The 21,820-nt window shown below is 31.9% G+C and overlaps 1 protein-coding gene across 1 annotated transcript; it reads right to left on the bottom strand.

The window, feature by feature from the left end:
• Positions 1 to 6,413: 6,413 nt before the first annotated feature.
• LOC107456144 (techylectin-5A) lies at positions 6,414 to 21,820 on the bottom strand. The gene is made up of 6 exons (XM_016073928.4): positions 21,714 to 21,820; positions 18,792 to 18,916; positions 16,997 to 17,151; positions 15,642 to 15,747; positions 12,688 to 12,849; positions 6,414 to 6,675 (listed from the first exon to the last, which is right to left on the bottom strand). Coding segments are annotated over exons 1-6 (792 nt in total). The 5' UTR covers positions 21,716 to 21,820; the 3' UTR covers positions 6,414 to 6,433.

Raw genomic sequence — 21,820 nt, 5'->3', positions numbered from 1 at the left:
GATTAGAAAAAACAATAGTCCACTTATTACAACCTAAACTAATATCTGATAAGCAACATTTTCTCATGGAAGCAGTTATTTTAAGCTTCATTAAATTTTTAAAAAAAATTGTAATAATTTCTAATATTATAATTTCTAATATTATAATTCCTAATTACGTACACATATTTTAAAAAATAGAGATATCTTTTGCGCAGTTAATTCATTTAAATCTTTTCCTCGTACTTCACTTTCACTCTCTTATCTGTTAGAAAATGATAAATATAATTTTTAAAAATCGCACTCAAGCTGAATGGATTGTGAAATCAACCTTAAACAAACTTGTTTACAAAAGAAAACAATTTTATTGTTTACTTCTTAGAAATTATTTTATTAAAAGAAAAAAAGATATGAGAGACTGATAAATGCAAAAAAAGTTTACCTGATTTCATGCACAATCTGGCCATACAGCCTCTGTTCAAATTATTCGACGCATTATAAGATTAAATATTAATTATAAGTCTTAAAATGTAATCTTAATGTAAAATCTAAATTATTAGGAGATATTATACAGCAATATTGTTTTTACGTGGCTGAAACCGATTTACATTCGCTTACGTTCGTCTATAAATTGGTTAACATTATAATGCAGTACGTTTTTTTTTTTATTTATTTATTTATTTAAACGACTTAAAACTCCTCATGCACCACAAAGTATAGCATGAGGCTTACAGTTGTAAGTAGAAAACAAAAGGAGAAAAATTTACAAATTTACATTAAAAACAAAATTCCGCAAGGCCGCAAGACTTTCAATACTTTTGACCAGTTCTGATAAGACAGGTGGCCAACAAATGGAAAGACGTCTTAAATCAGTCTTTAAATTCATTCGGGCACTCGCATACAGACTACAGTGAAGAAGAATATGTTCAGCATCTTCATCAGCATCACCGCAAGCACAAATTCCACTGGTCTGCAGATGGAAACGAAATAAATATCTCTTAAAATTTCCATGGTTTGTTAAAATTTGGGTCAATTTAAAATCAGTTGCAAAGAATTTACATTGCAAACGGTGAAAAATGGATGGAAAGAACCTTTTCGTCCAAAGCGACCGAGGCGAAGCAAGAAATTCAGCATTCCAGTCCGCAATGATTTTATCTCTAGCGATGCGCTTCCAGTAAGAAGCTGGAACAGACACCCCTAAGTCTATTTCACCACACGTAGCTTCCCTAGCTAATTGGTCTGCTCTTTCATTGCCCAAAATACCGCTATGGCCACGAACGTAAGAAAAATGAATAGTTACGTTTTCAAGAGTGTTCAAGATCGAGTGAATTTCCACCACAAGCTTCTCAGTAGAAGTCGTGTCACGCAAAAGAAAAAGTGAAGAAAGAGAATCTGTACAAATGAGATATTTAAAAATTTGGTTTTCACTAAAAGAATTTTGTATCCACTTAACAACAAGGTTTATACACAAAAGTTCAACCTGGAAAACAGTACATTCATTATGTACTCGGTGCTTGGTAGTAACCTTCTCTGTTCCATTTAATGCAGTACGTTGAAAGTAAAATAAATAGGAGTTATAAAAATCTCATGAATAAAAACCCATTACATGTATGTTTTAATATTAAAGTATTGCATATAAATTCGTCCAAAACATGCAATTATTAAACTACTACATTGGGTTTAATAATTTGGTCTAATTATTAAAATATACTATTACAATACCTGATATAATAAATCGTCTAAATTTTTATAATATATCGTCTAATTTATCCAATCGTCGAACTTGTATTATGTATCGTCTAATTTAGCCAATTGATACACGAACGTAAACAAGTGCAAACCGGTTTCAGTCGTGTAAAAACAATAAAGCTGTATAATATCACCTGATAATTAACATTTTACATAAAATCTTATAGTGCGTCTAAACCAAGTATCTTGCCTGGTGGTCCCAAAGGGTGTTTTTCATGGTTGGGCCTGTAGTTGAAAACATTAACTTGGGTGTATGTGGATATTCTGCTCTTTGTGTATATGAAGTTTAAAGACCCTTCAACAAGCAAATATTTATGATTATATTTGAATTAGTAATAGAAAGGTCGGACTTCAGTGCAGCATTGTTTTATTTTATTTTATAACCGTCGGGGAACAGCCGACCTAATTTTTGGGGTTTACGACAACCAATGTTCAACTCCGTAGCCTTGTAATTTTGAACCCTATCCAGAAGAAAAGGGAACTCCTGGATTAAATATTGGGAAAAATTTGCCTTCATGGAAGACTTTTTGACCCGCATTTGTGTTACGTGATGTATAAAACCCCGAAAATCTCCAACGGTTAGTCTGACGGTAAAGGGACTCTAACAAAAGATCCGTCAATCACTGATGATATTTTACTTCAGCACGGTGGTCGGTGCGAACTGGGTGCTGAATTCACATCGATCAGCCATCGCTGGGATTCGAACCCGCTTCAACTCATTGAGAGGCGAACGCTCTTTCCCCTGAGCCACCACAGCTCACAAGTTGATCGTTGAGCTTATATGACAAAACGGAAAAAAATAGTTAATTATTAAAGAAAGTGCAAATAAAACCTTTTTTATTAAATAGAGCCGCAGCCTTCCAAACAACATTGAAATTGTCTCTTAAATATTTTAAAAACAATATCCTCTACAACTTATACTCAAACGATGGCTATTACTACCCCCCACCAATGAGAAAAATCACTTTTTCAAACATTTCTCTCAAACGATCTTATTAAACTATTTCGGAATCAGGGGTAAAACCTGTTTTATTACTAAAAACCATAAAAGAAAAGTTGAATGACCGTAAAAGAAAAGTTGAAACTCAACTTCGAACTATAATTTACAGAGAAGAGGGGAAAAAGGGAACTAGTGTGAACATTTTATTAACAAGTCTTTCCAAAAATCATATGAAATATATTTTTTAAATAATTCAATATTTTTTTAGAAATAACTTGGACATTTATTTGACACCTGGTTTACATTTAGAATTATAACGTTGCTTAGTTTTTCCATAATATTTTTTTTAATATTGTTTTTGACCACACTAGCCACCACACTATACTGTGAACAAGCTAGTAGGTGAGTGAGGATAATTTTGATAACTTTTTAAATGGCAATTATGAAGCCATGATGCCAAATGAGCCAAAATGAAATTAATTTCAATTTAAGCCTTATTGGAAGATAAATATTGACATATTTTAATTGAAATACTTGCTTGTAATGGAACATTTGATTGTAGTAAGAAAATATTTTTAACGTAAATCAATTCATTTAAAAACAATTATTCAGTTTGATTTATTTTAAAATTTTATGAAATTCGTTATGTTACCCACAAAACTGACTAGTTCACTTTAAATGCATATCTAAATGCAGTTCTGGTAATTTTACCAGCTACTGCATATGAAAGTTTGTTAACTATTTCTTCTCTTAAAATTTGAGAGATGTCTTTTTTCTGAAAAAATAAGATTAAAAAAATGATTTCCCTCTTTTTTTTCTTAAGTTTTAAGCATTAGAATCTCTAAATCCATTAACAACTTCTTCTTTTAATTCGAACACTAATTCATTAAAAAAAAACTTAACTAGCACAAATTCATTAATTCGTATTGAGTCAGTAATGTCAGGAAGTTTTATTTTATTTATATATATTTCTTATCAATACGATTAAAAGAATAGTAAAATGAAAAAATCCACTTAAAGCTTAAATATACAGCTACTTTTATCTTAAAGGCACTTTCTTGTCTCTGCTAAATAATTTAGGCCCTCCTCGGCTAGAAATTGTTTAATGAAAATGGAAGCATTTCTGAAATAAGAACAGTCCTGTGTACTTTAAATATCGTTCAACCCCTTAGGGTTAAGACGGGGGGAAAAGCTGACCTTTTAGAAATTTAGTTTCTCAGGTATGTTTGTTTAGAGAAAGTGCGTTTTTGAGTCTAATTCCAGAACATACAATACCATCTGCATTTATTACTTATCATATTTAAGATCAACCTCCCGAGCTATTAAGATTGAGTCCTAGAACGTGAAGATCCGATCATTAGATCAAAAGTTATTCAGGGTGGTCTGTTTCTTATGCGTACTGCGCATTTAATGCAAATTATTATTAAGAAATTTTAGAGAAAGACAAAGCAGTCCTTCAGTCTCCAAAGAGACGTGGCATGCCGATCAGCACTCTTGCAACAGGATAATGTGATAACTCATAAAACCGCAGTAACGCAACAAATGTTTCAGGTATTACACTGAGAAACATTTGAACATCCTCCATATAACCAGGACATGGCACTTTCGGACCACCAATAGCTTTGGGCCTTGGAGAGATTTTCATCCAAGTAAGAGGTAGAAAATTTTGTGCGCAATGGGTTCTTTACACGTCCTTCCTCTTTCTATGCCACCGGGAGTAAAAAACTTCAAAAACGTAAACGTTGGAAAACACATAATAACACATTCCTACGTGAGTTCACAGAAATTATGTAGGAAAGTAAAAAATTTTTATTTTTTTAAAACTATATTTTAATTTTTTGTTATTAAAAGAGTCTTATTTACATTTGATCCATCGTTAGTTAAAAAGCTTTATATTGTGGCCGCAGCAGCGGCACAACAACGGCATATTAATTTCCAATTTGAATGATTCGAATGGTTGCAATTTGGAAAATGCTGCCCCAATAGCTTAATTAGGAGATCGAAAGTTTTAATTACAATTTTTAATTTTATTTCGCTATAACTTAAAATCTATTGAGCGAATGAAATATATATCATGATGTGTCATTACGGTGGCTATTGTATAAAGCTTCCCAACTCACCCTGGACAAGGACGATCTGTATAGTGGTTAAAGCATCCTACTTCAAACCCGAAGATGATTTTCTGATCCAGTGACCATTTACGACAAGCTTTCCTGTTTGTCGTTTTCTTTTATGAGAAAAATTATTCTAGGCTTTTTATAGTTCACGTAACGAATTTATTTTTAAAAAAATGAAAGCTTGGATCATAATTGTGTCCAACTCTAGCCGAAGAGAAAGTCTCCAAAAATAAAAACGAGATGTTAAAGGCCGCTGGATTATGAATTAGCAACCCGGAGGTCCTTTGTTCAGATCCTGTCAGCCGCCAACAAGCATCTCTTTTGCTTTGGAGCTATTTTGAAATATTTCTTTTTTAAAATATACAATTTACCTAGTTATAACAGATATGTTTTCCTCTTAATAAGTTAGATTTAGAAAGCCTCCTGTTGAAAATTCTTTCAGTTTCAAATGGTTAGTACGAGCCTGCTGTCATTCGCACATTTAACAAAATTAAAAACAAATTATACGGAATAAATTTTGAGATAATCTTCAAAAATTCACATAAAAGATAAGCTTCGTGTGATCATTAGATTAAAACTAAAAAATTAGAGATTAGATAATTAAAAAATTAGACACTAATACGTTTTTTCCCGCATTTACGAACTTTTTTAGATAAAAAATTTCTGATAATTTAGATGTTAGGGGTTGCCAAAGTCCAAAATAATACAGTTTTTCAGCCCCTTTTATATTACATCTTTCGAAATGTTATATTTTATAAAAAGCACAAAATAATGTTTAAAAACTGCATTGAAGATTATTTTGTATTCAAAGTTATTTCTATATATATGTACGTATACATATTTCTGAACTCTAAACATAACTTTAGAAAATTTCTCACTTAAATATTTATTTGACCTATGACTGTGTTGTGATAGTAAAATTATAATCTTATGACTTTTTTTATAATTTTTTGTAAAGATTTAAAACATTATATCCTTATAATCACTAAAAATACTCGATTTAAAATGTTTTTAGACCTGTACAGTTCGCTAGGAAAAGGAGAACTACCTGAATATAAGAAATGATAGAATTTATTTTGAGACCAAGACTCATCTTAATAGCTTGAGTGCTTAACCTGAAATATGTTAATTTATGAGGATAGACAATATTTTAAATTAAGACACAAAATCATTGTTTTTTTTTCTTAATAAATCTACAAGTTTTTGGCGTACTTGTCTTTTTGGCCATCGAACTACGGAAGGAGGCTCAATTTGGAAAATATGACCTCAAAAGTGTAAGCAAGAGATAGGTGGAAACTAATTAATCAACATAATCTGCACTAATTAATCAACATTAAAGCTACTTACGAGTCATTAAGATACAGTTCAAGTACGAAATAATCTGATTAGTAGATCAAAAGTTATTTAGAATCTTCTTCTCTTTCTCTTTGGTTTTAATATTTTTAAAGAGAAAATTTATTTATGCAATTTTGAATACATAGATAAAAACTTTATGCAATGGACATTATTAAAAATATATATTTTGAAATGAAGTCAAATGCATTTAAAGCATTTAAGATAACGATAAAATTGTGGAAAGGAAATAACGTGATTCAATGATAGGTGTTTTTGAAATTAATTGCCGTACATCCAATTTTGAAAATTTTATTTAAAAACCATGAGGTCGAATTTTAATTTCAACACTAGACAAAGTTGTTGTATCTTTCCAATAAAGCCATGTTATGCTATCATACACTACATCCGCAATATACAAGCCATTTAAATTGGCCTTAGCACAGTCATTATACCACCATCCTCCTTTCCTCAACTGAGAGCAGTCGGTAGAGCCAGGACTATTTTTTCGATCTTTAGTTGAAAAAGGCATGTTTTGAATATATTCCATAGCATCACCTAAAATAAAAAATAAAGCACTTTTTAGTATTAAAAAAAGCGTTATGCAGAGTTAGCACATATGTATGTCCTAATTTTAAATATCTACATTTTTGAAAGTACACTGTTAGAAATTTCTCGAAAAAAATAGTTAAATAACAATTTATTCTATTGTCATTTTACTATATACAAACAAAACTTAAATAACCATAAATACGATGGTAATCAGACTGTTTAATATAAGAAAAAACATTTATTAACTGTTTCCAAATAATATGGTTAAACAACCAGAATTTCATCGCATCAACTAAGCCCACCTTATAAAGCCACTTAGTTATTTGCAAAAGCATACATATCATAGCCGAGAAGACCCGTCTGTCAGTCTCATGACTGGGGTTCGAGTCCCAGATTTGACCCACAATATTTCCTCGTGTTTAACACATGTAATGCACTCTCCAAATTGTGTCCAGCACAGACCAATGCACAGTGGGCCAGCATACAAGGCTTCGGGCCAAAATTAGCATTTCGATAAAATTTGTATTTTGGGGTTTTTATGTGCAGGTAAATTGAATTCATAATTAAAATTTTGAAATATACTAAAATACCCAAAAAAAAAGCAAAATGGCTACAGAAATATGGCAAGCAAAAATAAAAACATAATAAATATAATTTAAATAATTAAATATAGCAATAAAAATATAGTAATTTTCGTAATTTTATATTAAAATGAAAAGCAAATTATATTTCCGAAGTTATATTACAATAAACGCGAATTAATTACAAAATAACGCGAAAACATGAAAAAAGCATAATTTTTGTTTTTCGGTACATTAAGTCCACCTTTGCAATACGGGCAAAATGGGGCAGTTTTTTTTCGAAAGAAGGAACATCAAAAAAGACAACAAAAGAAAGTTTAACTAATTATCTCGTGGAACTAAGTTTCGAAAGTCATTCAAACATTTTAAAATGTCAAATGATAAGAAATGTCAAATGATAAAAATTGTACTATAATTTCAGACTAATTACTCTGATAAAAATGTAACAGTAAAGTGAAATTGCTATGTATATTTCTAAAATAAAAATTTAAAAGTTAAAATTTAAACTTTTTGTTAACATATTTTTCATAAAATTGTACTCCTGTCTGTCCGAAAAGTAAATTGTAATGTTTGGAATGATTATGAATACCTAATTTGAGATATATTAAAACTGTCTACACATAATTTAGTTGAAAAATTAATTTTTACTTTTGGCCAAAGATCATAGTCTTCTGGCCCACAGCGCAATGCTCATTAACTGATGAAAAGCCTAGCCCCTATATCCTATAAAATTTTTAACAGTTCTAAGACCATGCTAGTTGTAAATGGTTAAAAACCGTATAGTTCCGTTTTCATGATTTTATTAACCATATTAGTCGTAAACGGTTTCAAAACCGTAAAAGTAAAAAATGTTCTTTACCGTAAGCTCTACGGTTATTATGTGAGTTCTACAGACTGCTGCTGATTATTTTATCATACTTTTAGAAGAAAACTCCTAGCAGTGTATTATTTATTACAATAAAAGGTGCACGAAATATGAATCAAATCATGGGCGGTTAGAACTGATGATCAATAGATAAAGTTGTAGAGTTAAAAATCATATGCTATGTAATCATATGTTATAAGTCATAACATGCAGTGATTGTAAAACTCTTTTATCAAAATTAGCATATATATATATATATATATATATATATATATATATATATATATATATATATATATATATATATATATATATATATATATATATATATATATATATATATATATATTATTACTTATTGTAATAAATAATACACTGCTAGGAGTTTTCTTCTAAAAGTATGATAAAATAATCAGCAGCAGTCTGTAGAACTCACATAATAACCGTAGAGCTTATAAGTCTATATATATATATGTTTGTTTTAGTTTACAATTTATTAAATTTAAAAGCCTTCAAATTGAAATGCAATTTTGACGAATAAGAAAAAGAGAATGATTTAACATTACCACTGACGGTAGAATGTGTTATTTTTCTATTTTTTGATAACTTATATTAGCCGGCATATTTGTTTATAGCAAGCTTTACTTTTTCACTTAAACTATAAGTTTAGCGAGTTCAAAGGAAATTTAATTTTTTTCTAATTGATTTGTCAGCTTCTATTTTTTAAATAATTTGTAAAAATGCTATGTCCATTACAGTGCATGTTTCAACCTATAACCATGCTTTTCATCAATGAAATTTCATATTTTTGATGCTGTGCCCGAGCCACATAAAACCCTTTGAAACAAACCACCCCTTGGAAATTTGCGAACCGTAGAAAAAATCAGTGTTCTCGTTCTAAAATCATTCGCGAACACTTACATCCAAACAGACTTTGGCTTTTATATATAGAGATACGCAATATTTAAGCTTTAAAACTAATTACACTGGTGTGCAAAACTTAAGCAACAAGTGCGTTTTTTTGTCATAACTCTACAAGAAATCATCCGATTGACATGAAATTTTAATATGATGTACATTATTTTGTACTTAAACTATGGTAAAAGAATAATGGCGCAGAAATGAATATAAAGCTTAAAGTAGGGTATGGAACAAAAAAAGGCTTTATTTGACATATAGTGACGTTACACACGATTGCCTGAAGAAGCGTAAGTACAACTGACAGATGTTCCCTAGTATGGGATATGCCCTCCCTTACTGTAATTGTTGGTTGGCATCGTCTCTCCATGCTAAGCACCAGATTATCCAAGAGTTCTTGGGGTAAACGTCTCCATTCCTCCTTTAACGCATCTTTCAGCTGATGGGTGTTACCAGGAGGATACTTTTGTGTCGCAAGACGTCTCCCTAATGCATCCCACACATGCTCTTTGGGATTTAGATCTGGAGAGTAAGCTGGCCAATCCATTCGTGTGATATCTTAACTTTCCAGTAGCTTTTGAACATCAGCAGTACGGTGTGGCCGGGCTTTGTCATCCATAAAAATGAAGTCTGGTCCAATGGCCCCTCGGAACAAACGCACATGGGGTAGGATTACCTCATTGCAGTAGCGGTCTTCAGTTACAGAACTTCGGTCGAAGATCTGAAGTTCAGTCCGCCCGTTCAACATAATGCCACCCCAGACGACAACTCCAGGACCAACGTAACGATCTCTTTCCGCGATGTTATTGGGATGAAATAGAGCTTCAACCTCTCTCCAGATCAACTGACGTTGAGAATCACTTGTAACACTAAAACGACTCTCATCTGTGAAGAGGACGCGACTCCATTGATGAGGTGTCCAGGTTTCGTGTTCTCTGCACCACTCTAAACGGTGTCGCGAATATCTAACTTTTATAGGTATGCAGCGTTCAGGACGTCTAGCAAATAAGCCACCTTTGTTGAGGCGTCAGGCCACTGTAAATCTTGATACTTGTCGTCCTGTGACTGTGCATAGTTGTTGGAAAAAGGCGCTCGCTTACAGAAAACGGTTTCTTTTCGCCTGGAGGACAATGTAACGGTCATCTCTTGGTGTTGTTTTCCTTGGACGGCCACCACCAACCTTCCGAACAGCTGTACCAGTAGTTTTAAAGGCATTCCAAGCACGAGAAACAGTACTTTTGTTGATCCCGAACTCTTCGGTGACACTGGTCACACTACGCCCCTCCTCAAGCTTCCCAGTCATTCTTCCTCGAGTAAAATCGTCTAAATGATTTCTTGAAGACATGTTTCACAAAACAAAGCACTTGCACTTGCAGCGAATGTCTTTAACTACGGTGCTCTTCATCATTTTATCACAGCTTTGACCTGCGCGCTCTGACCCACAAGGTTTACGTACACTTACATCACCTACGACGTTTTATTTCTAAAATTTGCATACAAATAATCTTTCTACTGAATTTCGTGCATATTATACTGAAATTTCATGGCTATCTTATACTTTGTTGGGTAGCTGTGTCCGAAAAACCACTTGTTGCTTAAGTTTTGCACACCAGTGTATTTCATGTATAATATTTTGGGAGATGCTTAAAATATACTTTTTGCTAAAAAAATTCATTTCATCCACAAATGAAACAGTATCGAGCACTACCAACCGAAATTTCATGAACGTTAAATGACGTTTAATTCTAAGAATTCGGCAATTTGTTCAAATACACCTAAAAACTACTTTTATAATAAAAGCAATATTTAAATTTACTATTATATAATTATTACGTAATTTTTTTAATTTTTTATAGTGAATAGTTTGAGTTAATTTGAAAGAAAAAAACATAATATTGATTATTTTTTTTATTTTTTTAGAATGCTCAACACTATTTTATTTTTAAAAATTCAAATACAAAAAAATAAATTTTCAACAAAACGAAACTTTAAATTTAATCGCCTAAGTTAAAAGTCATACAGAAATTAGTGAATTTCTCGTTATAGTCAAAAGCAAAATTTGCATGCAATTTCTGTATAATTTTCGATAATTCACAACAATTTTAAATTTGCACAAAAGACGATAAAGTACTTTAAATATTGTTAAAGTGTTATCATTAAAGTTTACTTTAATGAAATTTTTTTTTTTTTAAATGGCGGGCACTTGGAGCTACTGTCCATTGGCCACAGAAAGTGCCAAAACTGCTAATTCTCTTTTCGTTACCCAGTGGGCACCTGTGGCGAAGCCACGGCGGTGGAACAGCGTCGCCCACGTCACACTACCACAACCCGTTTATAGGGCGGGTCACATTCACACATTCACACACAAAGGAGAAAGGACATAGAACACAGATAGAGAGAAAGAAACATCCATGCCTTGCCTGGGATTCGAACCCAGAACCTTTCTGATGCAAGGACAATTCCCTGCCCCCTACACAGACTGGTCGGCTAATGAAATTTAATTTAAAGTATAATTTTATTTACAAGTGCATCAATGAAGGAGTGCCTAAAACTAGCAACTGTAAGATTCGTAATATTCAGTTCGTATTATGAACCAGTGAAACCTGAATTAAGTTATTTCTCACATTTTCTTAATTTAAATTTAAAGAAATGTAAGAAATCTACAAATTTATATTAAAATGAAGCATTATGGATGTGAGAAAACCGTACACAAATAAAAAATAAAAAATATGATGTATAAAGGAAGATTAAAGGATATTGAAAAATTTCGCAATGATTGAAAAGTTGGAAATATTAAAAGCATTTATTTTTTAAATATTAGCTTAAAAAGTTAATTGACACTGTTTTATTAAAAAGTGTTTCAGAATCTAGAAAATAAATTATTGAATGAATGAATGCAAAGGGGGAAAATACTTTTTTAATTACATAAAAATATATTGTCTGTCTTTTAACTCTTTAGCGCAGAGGGAAAACATGTATTCCTTTTATATACATATTATCGGACGCTCTAATAACAAATAAATATATATTTTTGTACTTTTTTTAATAATAAAAAGCAGTCCAAGAGTAACAAAAGCAATATGTTAGATTCGTGGAAATATATTTGTTCCAAAATATTAAGTCCCAAAAAAAAATTTTTTTTTAATTTTTCTTTCTTTCATATTTAAAAATTTGTCAATAATTGATTTCGGAAATAAATGAAATTTCAATGATCAATCATTATCTTAAATAATTTCAAAAAAATGAAAATTTGAAAAAAATATTTTTTAGAAGTGAGCCATGTTTGGTAACACGGAAAGGTGACCCCAATGGCAGTGTCCCGGTGTCCATGCTTGATATTTCATTATCAAGTTTTAAAATGCTAAATATAATTTTTTATTTTATTTTGACCTCCAGTTACTATATTTTTCATAAAAGTATGAAAAATATGTTTATTGAAAGTTCAGCGTCAACGGGTTAAATATAAACTATCGTTAAAATGCATATTAAAAAAAAAAGGTTCATGATTTTTTTTGAATCTAGTAAATATCTATTAAAAATATTTACAATATTTGTAATAATTGTTTGTGTGATAGCAATGTTGAAAATTTTATTTTTATTAAATATTTAACAAAATAACTAATCCTAAAATAAAATTCCTTTTCAATAACTAACCTGCTGTTCCACTGTAACCATTTATGTGCAGGGTATAATTGTAATGTTCATCATCAATCCAAAAGTTATCATAAACAGCATAAGCGGTCTCATTATGTGCTCCAAGATCAAAACGGACTGTATACTTTTTTTGAGAAGTCAAGGCATGAATATTGTCATTCCCTAAAAATTAAATTTTCAATATAAACAACTGAATATAAAAAAAAATTATATTGCATTGATTGTAAGCTGATAATTTTGAAAAGAAATTCTTTTTAACCTGGTTTTGAAACAAGTAACATTTTGTTCTTTGATCCTCTTAATAAAAAAATAAAGCAGTCATTAAAAAAAATATACTTTGCGATCAAAAAAAGTGAAAAGTACAACAGCAAATTTTTAAAAAAATTGCACTAAAATAAAGAGACTTTATATCTAGAGATACAGGTATAGGACAAAATAATAGGAACGCCTGTGAAAAAAGTGAAAATATTTTATTAATAAGGATTTGGGCCCCCTTTTGCCTGAATGACAGCTTGCATTCGACGTGGGATTGACAAATAAAGGTCTTGAACAAAGTTCATAGGAATTTGCAGCCATTGCTCTTGCAGGGCTGTCTGGAGTTCAGAGAGTGTGCGTGGAGGAGGAAACCGAGCACGGACTTTTTTCTCCAAAAAACCCCACAAAGGCTCAATGATATTGAAATCAGAGGACTGAAGACATCACGTTAGATGATCCACTTCATCATTATGCTCATTTAACCATGTTTGAACACAGTTAGTCGTGTGAACAGGTGCGTTGTCATCTTGGAACACAGGACGTTCTCCCGGAAAGAGAGTATGAAGCATAGGGTGAAGATGATCTGCAAGAATGCTTCGGTAATGGTCTCCTTTGACCACCCCCCTCAATACAACGAGAGACCCCAATCCACGGGCAGATACAGCGCCCCACACCATCACAGAACCACCTCCATGTTTCACGGTTGGAACCAGGCAGTCAACATGAAATGCTTCTGCCGGCGTTCGCCACACGAACACACGTCTGGTGGTCCGGAATAGTGTAAAAGAAGATTCATCTGACCAGATGACTTGCTCCCATTGCAGTTGTGTTCATTTTAGGTGGTCTTGGCACTACCGTAGTTTCTTCAAAGCATTCCGCGCTGAAACTAACGGTTTTGAAATAGCTACTCTGCCATGAATGTTAGCAGCATGCTACTGCTGTTGAATGGTTTTCATGGATACAGGGTTCTGAAGGTGGGTATTCATCTCGGATGTTATCACCGGCAGTGTAGTCTTGCGTTTTCAAGCGACTATCCTCCTCAACACCCGTCTATCACGATCTGACAACTTCGACTTCCTGCCGCTGTTGTGCCTCGCCGAAGACACCTTACCAACTTTGTGTATGCCGACAGAGTCCTTGATACAGTGGTCCTTTAAACACCTACAAGGTTCGCTGTTCTGAACACGGACGCTCCAGCCAGGCGAGCTCCAATTATCATGCTTCTTTTAAGGTCAGAGAGGTCGGACATAATCTAGTTTTGCTAGAAACAGATTTTTCTCATGCAAATCTCACACTGCCTAATGCTAGACAGATACCTTGCCTTTCATCACCACTAGGTGGCACATTCTTGCGACACGTGCCCGCCGCTTATTGAACGGTCGAGAACGACTCCATTCTTTCACAGGTGTTCCTATTATTTTGTCCTATACCTGTATATCTTTAGCTAATCGGACAGTAATTGAAATTTTGATTCACTATAAATTTATTATAAAAATAATAAGGCTATAAATTCCGCTCGAGACAAAGTCACAAAGAAATAATTATTATTTAATTTGTCATCAAGCTCGGATGCCTGTAGCACGTTTAAACACTCCAGTTTTTCGGAAAGTGGATGTTTCCAGCAATCAGTTAATTTTGAGATAATACAATAATTAATTCTGAGTGTTTCGGTAAGGATTGAAGCTTACATTATCATCAGACACAGTGGGGCTCTCACGAAGTATGCACTCTAGTTAATCAGAAAGTGGTTGACAATTAGACAGCAATAAGTTTCCTTTGGCAATAATTCTTGATAAATTTTGCTGATAATGGTCGTGAAATGATTGAAAATACTTTTGCAACTCAGCATAGAACTTCAGTGGTCAGAAAATTTTGGTTGACAAAAAACTCTCTGTGACAGTGATGTCGAGGTAAATTCTGTAGATAGTGGCAGAAAAAGGATTGAATCTTGCATTTACAACAGACACGATGGCTAAGTACTGTCTTTAGTGCACTAGCTAGTCGAAAAGTGATCTAAGTTTTGAATGCAAGATTCCATGGACACAAAAATTCCTCTATCGAGGTTCCATCACAAAGATATCAAGAATCCATTAAGTTAATAAAAAAAATAATAATAAAATGTAAAAGTTATTAATATTAAGATAAAAATATTTATATAAGTAATAAAAATAAGGAAAAAACTTTCACTAATTTAATTTTACCAATTTAAATTGTAAAGTTATCAATAATTTACTCTTTCATTCAAAATGCTCTCCATTTTAGCTTCATTTTTAACATATCTTTGACTTAAAAATCATATATAATACTAAAAGAAAATTAAAATTTAAAAAAAAAAACTGTGTAATTTAAAAGTTTCCAACACGGAGGAAGAAAATGAAATTGTAGGGAGGCGTCGCCAAGAGTGGTAACCATTCCATTATCTTTCTCTTTCGTAAACCAGCTATTTTGGACAATTTTAAAGCCATTGTCGTAACTCTCCAACTAATAAGAGTTAGATATCAGGAACTCTAGCTTACGTCTGAAATTTGCTGTAGCAGAAAGCAATTAAGAAGGTATAAACGATTTTAGTTTCCGAACGACCAAATAAATCTGTATTTCTTTAATTTTTATGTTTTCTCTATCGTATTTAGACGTAGTATGTTTTAATCTAACCGAAAATGTAACTATCTTGGGTAGATGGAAACCAAATTTGAACTTACCAAGCCAAAAGTCTTTCTTTAATCCACCAAATCCAACCTTATATTCAGCCCAAGTTTTATAAAAATAATCCCTTGGTCTCTTAAAGTCCCCTCTTCTTTGAATCACCTTAAAATATTTCATAAATAATATTTAATCAATATTATATTATCACTGATATATTTTTGATTCGCAATAAATAAATAACATTCTTCGCAGTACTATCAGAAATAAATATCAGGAATATCTTAAAATCCTTTCTTTTTCAAGAAAATTAAGGTAAAATCGAAATGTTCTCGTAACATTCCAAACAGATACAGATTGTAACACAATCATAATATATACTTAAACGCAGAATAAAATGCAATCATATAATACTCTCAAATTGCCACATATTCTAATCAAATGTGGCAATATTTGTGTCACAATGTGTTCTACAATGTGTCATACCTTTAATTGTAAAACATACAATGCAACACATTGACATAATAGCATAACGTGCAATATAATGCTACACGGTCATGCGTTGCGTTTTGTAATAATAACATAACATATGGTATATTGCAACATATTTTTATAATGTAACTTTCTAAATATTTAATGCATAATCATATAACACTCTAAAAGTATGATACATTGTAACACATTGTAATTATATGGCACTTGAGTGTGTTAATCTCTATGTGTTACTCTGTTTCATACCTTTATTTATAAAACATACAACGCAAAACATCTACATAATAGCATGATGTATAATATAATGTGACGCATTGATATGTAATATCTTGTCATAATTACATAAAGTTTGATACATTGTAATGTACTGTTATTATGTAACTCTTTAAATGTTTAATACATTGTAATCATACGAAACTTTAATGTATTCATCTCTATGTACCATACATTTATGGTTTAATGTAATAGCAATTTGTAACCATGTTTTATAGATACGATATTTTATGTAAATTAGAATCAAACAAACCCGAGCCCGACCGGCCTGTGTAGGGGGCAGAGAACTGTCCTTGCATCAGAAAGGTCCTGGGTTCAAATCCCGGGCAAGGCATGGATGTTTCTTTCTCTCTATGCGTGTTCTATGTTCTTTCTCCTTTGTGTGTGAATGTGACCAGCCCTATAAACGGGTTGTGGCTGCGTGAATAGCGTGGCAGAAGTCGAATTCCAGGCCATCGATGGCGCCACTAAAAAACAGGAACAATCGCACCCCCACTGCCTAAACAGGCATACGACAACAAAAAAAAAATTGAGAAAAATTTCTACCTAATTAGTAAAATTTTAACAGCTATCTTTCGGAAGATTGCGTGAGATAAACTCGAAGATCGCGCTTCGGTCATAATTTTATTGTAAAAAAATTTGGACTTACCGTCCATCCTCCGCCATCTGTTTTCATATCGCAGTAGACTTTAATAGAAGAACATTGTAAGTTCCTGTTTTTAGGATAAATTTCATATACTCCATTTTCCTCGTAGCCGTTTTCAATAAGTTCAGCACAATCCGCTGGCTTTTGACCAGAGACACCTAAATAAAGATACACTTAGAATTTTTTTTCAAAATTTGTTGATTTCATTTCTACCGTGAAAATGACGGGGTGAAGTTTCGCCCTCTATTTCTCGCTCCCGTGAAATTTCTGGAACGCGAATTAACGCGAATAAAACTGATTGATTTCTGTCGCCCGGAAAACATTCTATTTCTCATTTTACACACCAGATAGCACTACCAGGATATTCTTAAGGTAATTGTAGATAGTTAGTTTATTTTAAACTAGATGTCAGCACTAATCAAATACGTGTATTTGGCAAAATAGGCATTTTTATGACCGTTTTCTTGAAATTAACCGATCGTTAAGGAGTTACAGGCAAAAAATATTTCTCGATCAAGCTAGAAAAAATTGAATGGATGTTTTGAATGAACGTTAAGATTTTTAAAAAAATTATAAATAACTAAAAACGTATAAAATAAGACGTTTCAAATTTTCTTTTTTTTTTCCTTGTATCTTTACGTATTTTTCAATGATTACATTTTAATCTATTGTTATAAGCATTTATCTCGTGAAAATAAAAAAGAAACAACACATTGTGTTTTAGACGAAAGTATGAAATAAACATTTTTAAATTCCTAAATGTCGTTTTCGCAGAACTGTGTTCATACCATATAATTATAAATAAAAATACCACAGTAATACATGATACCCTAAAAAGAATTAAAAATAATTATGGGCAAAACTTTTTTAAATCATTTTAATCTAACTGTAAAGATTACGTTTTTTATTGGAATTTAACACATGTAACATATTTTGAATAGGAACATTTTTAAAAAGCAATGAAAAAAACCAATACAATGAATCAATTAAAAATATTTTATAGTTATATTGTATACTTCGTGTAAATATTGAATTTTGTTCGAAGTTTAAAACTATCAATGAAAATGACATAAAGATATATTGAAATAAAATACATAAAAACAATACTGTAAAATTTATGTATAATTAAGTAAAATGAACGAAAAATTAGGGGACGAATCAATTAAAAATAACGCTAAAGCGCAACTAGATAATACAACAAAATTGGTAATATTACCTGTAACGAGACAAAAAGATTGTTGCAGCCTTGGATTACGAAACTGATCTAAAGAAAGCTGCAACAAACTTCAATGCAGTATAGGGAACTACAAACTTCAATACAGTATAGGGAACAAACAAGCTCTAAATTGGGTCAGAGCACTTTCGAGAAGGAAAATGAAAGACCACAGATAAAGTACCATACACTTATAACAAAGCTATAATTTTAAACTATATATACTATCTTGCCGTGAAGAATTAGCTGGTTTTTAAAACGGACAAATAACTTAAATATTTTAAAATTACAAATATTTAAATATTTTATGAAAATCGCCCATTTCCAACAAACTTAACTGGTGCTGCCATCTAGAATTAAATGCATATGCTTAAGTTATTTTCATTTTATTTATTCTTTTTTTTTACAAATTTTAGAGATTTTACTAAATGTTTTGGAAAATAACTGATACATACTTTCAAGTACTTATTACAAAACATCACATACACTCACAAAATTCAGAGTCATCTATATATACTTCAGATCCATAATTCGAAGTTAAAAGCAATTGAAATGAATAAAGCAGTCTACCTAAAATTTACTTACATTCTTTATTGACATTTTGTTGAGCAGAATCTTGCTGCAAATCTGTCTCCTCGTTTAAGTCATCCATATGAGCTTCAGATCCATAGCTCAAAATTATAACAATTGAGACAACAGAAGCAATGTGCCTAAAATTTATAAATGATTAGGATTTTAATCGTAACGCTTAGAAATAATCCAAATAAAAGTATGTCTCACATAGTAAAGTATCTTTGTGAGTACACTTTTACAACAGTATTTCTTTGGTATCTTTATTTAACCCCTTAAGGATTGGTTAATTTTCAGGAAAATGGTCATAAAAATGTCTATTTTTTCTGCTTTTGTATTTGTATTATGTATTTGATTAGTGCTGACATATAGTTTAAATTAAACTATTTATCTACAATTAGAAATAATCTATAATAATAAAATAAAGAGTTTGTGTGTATGCTTTTCTTTCTTATCACTCCAGAACCGTTTGCTCTAACGTCCCGAAATTGGGATAGTAGTTGGAAGAGGAAGTTTCAGCCCACAATCTTAAAAATCATTCGAAATTTTCAAATATTTCGTTCGTTAGAAACGTTTGAAAAATCTGTTTTCCATTTTTTAAGCTTTAGTCAAAATTGTGATTAAATTATAGACTGTTTTACTTTTTCAAAAATTTTAAAAATAACATCAGTGATGTTTGCTAGCCTATTTGATGAAGTTTGATGCACGTTTTTTAATATTTTAATACTCTGTGGGGGGGGAGAGTTACCGACAATGCCAACCTTTATCCATCAAAAGGTACCTCGTGATTGAATCAAGTTAGCATGTATTATATACCAGTGAATTGATGTTTAATATTCGTAGTGGTAGTTACGCCACAATACTCCCCCACCAAAATTTTATCTGGGATAGAATTCTATGAACGGATACCACTAGTTGCTGTACTCGTGAAAGATCTGGAGAGCTGAGTTAAGGTCACTGGGTTTTTGAGTGCTGAATGTGAGAGGTGTATTAACTTCACGGTTGTAGTCTGTGTTGACTTTAGCAGTCGAGTGTATGCAGGCTGACGTTGTGTATGATCGAGGCGAGACTGAGCAGCAACAGCGTGAGGAGGTGGATGATGTCGCAGTTACAAGTAGCAAGTCAACTGTTCAATGTGGACCATCCAACGAAGTAGGCGTTACCAGATCTAAGGGGGCGTTACTATCAAGATTTGCGTGCTCGCATCACGTCCGTAAGTCACCAATTTGGGGGTGGGAGGAGTTATCGACAATGCCAACCTTTATCAATCAAAAGGTACCTCGAGATTGAATCAAGTTAGCATGTCATATATATAGCAGTGAATTGATGTTTAATAATCGTAGTGGTAGTTACGCCACAACTCTTGATTCACTATGACAGGGAAACTAAATAATCAATTTGAATGTGGTGGCATATAGGTGGACTACGTCATTATGATGGTATTTCTAGAGTCATCCAAAACTACGTGATCATTTTGGTGATAGTTGTGCTTTAAAAACGTCTAAATCACCAAAAATCGAAGGAAATTGAATTAAATAAGTTATATACGGAAAAGGAAAACTAATTGGGAAATGATACTAACGAATATATTAACTAATGATATTATGATATTCATTTAGGGAAAACGTAAAAAATCGCTAAAATTATTGACGCAATTGATGTTTAATTAATGTTGTTAATAATTTAAATTGCCCGGTGGCTAATTTAAATTGCCCGGTTGCCCTTCGCGCTGTCGTGCCACAGGTCCCTTTTTCGATCCTCGGACCGGGCAAGGTTGAATCAGCCTTTCATCCCTTCAGTGGATCGATAAATGAGTACCAAGTATGCTTGGGAGCTAAACACTGGGGGTTCCGCGTTCGGCTGACCACCGGACCGGAACATCTGCTCCTGCACCCCAGAGCCCAAGGTCAAGAAAACTGAGATGGGCACAGGCTTTGGCCCTCTATGGGCTGTCGCGCCGCTGAGTTTAGTTTTTAATAATTTAAATAAAAATAAGGTGCATACAAACAAGCAAAATTATAGAGAAATGTTACTCTTTCGTTCACCATAAAATATCGCTATACTATTATTGACGCCAATGATGCTAATTAGTTTTGGTAATCGGCTCTAATTGAAACAAAAAAAGCTATGAACTAAAAATAAAATCAATTGAAAAATGGCAGTAATTCATGTAAGAAAAAATCGACGCTAATGATGTTTAATTGATTTTGGAATTAGGTATTAATTTAAATTTAAAAAAATAATCTATGTTCCAAAAAACAGAACTAATGGAATAATACTATTAAATTGTGTAGGAGAAACGTAAAAAATCGCTATAATATTATTTTCACCAATGATGCTTAATTTAGGTAATTGGTACTCTTGGTATTATGGTAATTGGTGCAGTTTTAATATGTACGAAAAAAATTAACACTGGTGCAATGTTTTATATTGGTGTATTTTATACTTATTAAAAGTTCATAAATACTGTACAAATGATACTGAAAACAGTTAAGCATTTGACGAGATGAACTTTTAAAAACGTGCTTTGCATATTCTAATAACATAAAGCAACTTGAAGGGCAACAAATAATAATAACTAAAAAATAAGGAATTATTTCAGCTTCATTAATTTTGTCGGTAGATAACTTTAGTTTTGTACATGATTTCATTCATCACTGACTTATTGATTATTTTCTTTTCTTTCCCTATCATACGAAGAAAGGGTATTCAGCTAGTAATAAGGTGAAATTATATTTATTTTAACTTCATTTTTTTCTGCTATTATAAGTCTTTTAGTTTTGTGAATGGTTTAAGAGTTATTTAGTATTGATTTTTTTTTTTTTTTTTTTTTTTTTTTTTTTTTTTTTTTTTTTTTGATTATTTACTTTTTTCACCCCGAACAGAAAACGGGAATTCAGCTAGCAATATGATAAAAATAAGAATAAATTTACTTACATGTTTTTTCTTTTGTAATCAAGACTGTGGAATAATTTTTGACCGTCTAGAATATAATGTATTTCATTTTTCGTTTTATAGGTAACTACTATACACCATCTGTAGCG

Source organism: Parasteatoda tepidariorum, chromosome 9 (genome assembly GCF_982258835.1).
Source record: "Parasteatoda tepidariorum strain Cologne lab strain chromosome 9, Ptep-v5.0, whole genome shotgun sequence".
Classification (NCBI taxonomy): domain Eukaryota; kingdom Metazoa; phylum Arthropoda; class Arachnida; order Araneae; family Theridiidae; genus Parasteatoda; species Parasteatoda tepidariorum.
This window is presented reverse-complemented; position numbering and strand designations above follow the sequence as displayed.

Coding starts and splice junctions, on each gene's coding strand:
- LOC107456144 (XM_016073928.4), bottom strand. Junction 12,850..15,641: donor AAAGAAAGACTTTTGGCTTG/GTAAGTTCAAAT, acceptor TTTAATTTTTAG/GGAATGACAATATTCATGCC. Junction 6,676..12,687: donor TGGTTACAGTGGAACAGCAG/GTTAGTTATTGA, acceptor TTTTTATTTTAG/GTGATGCTATGGAATATATT.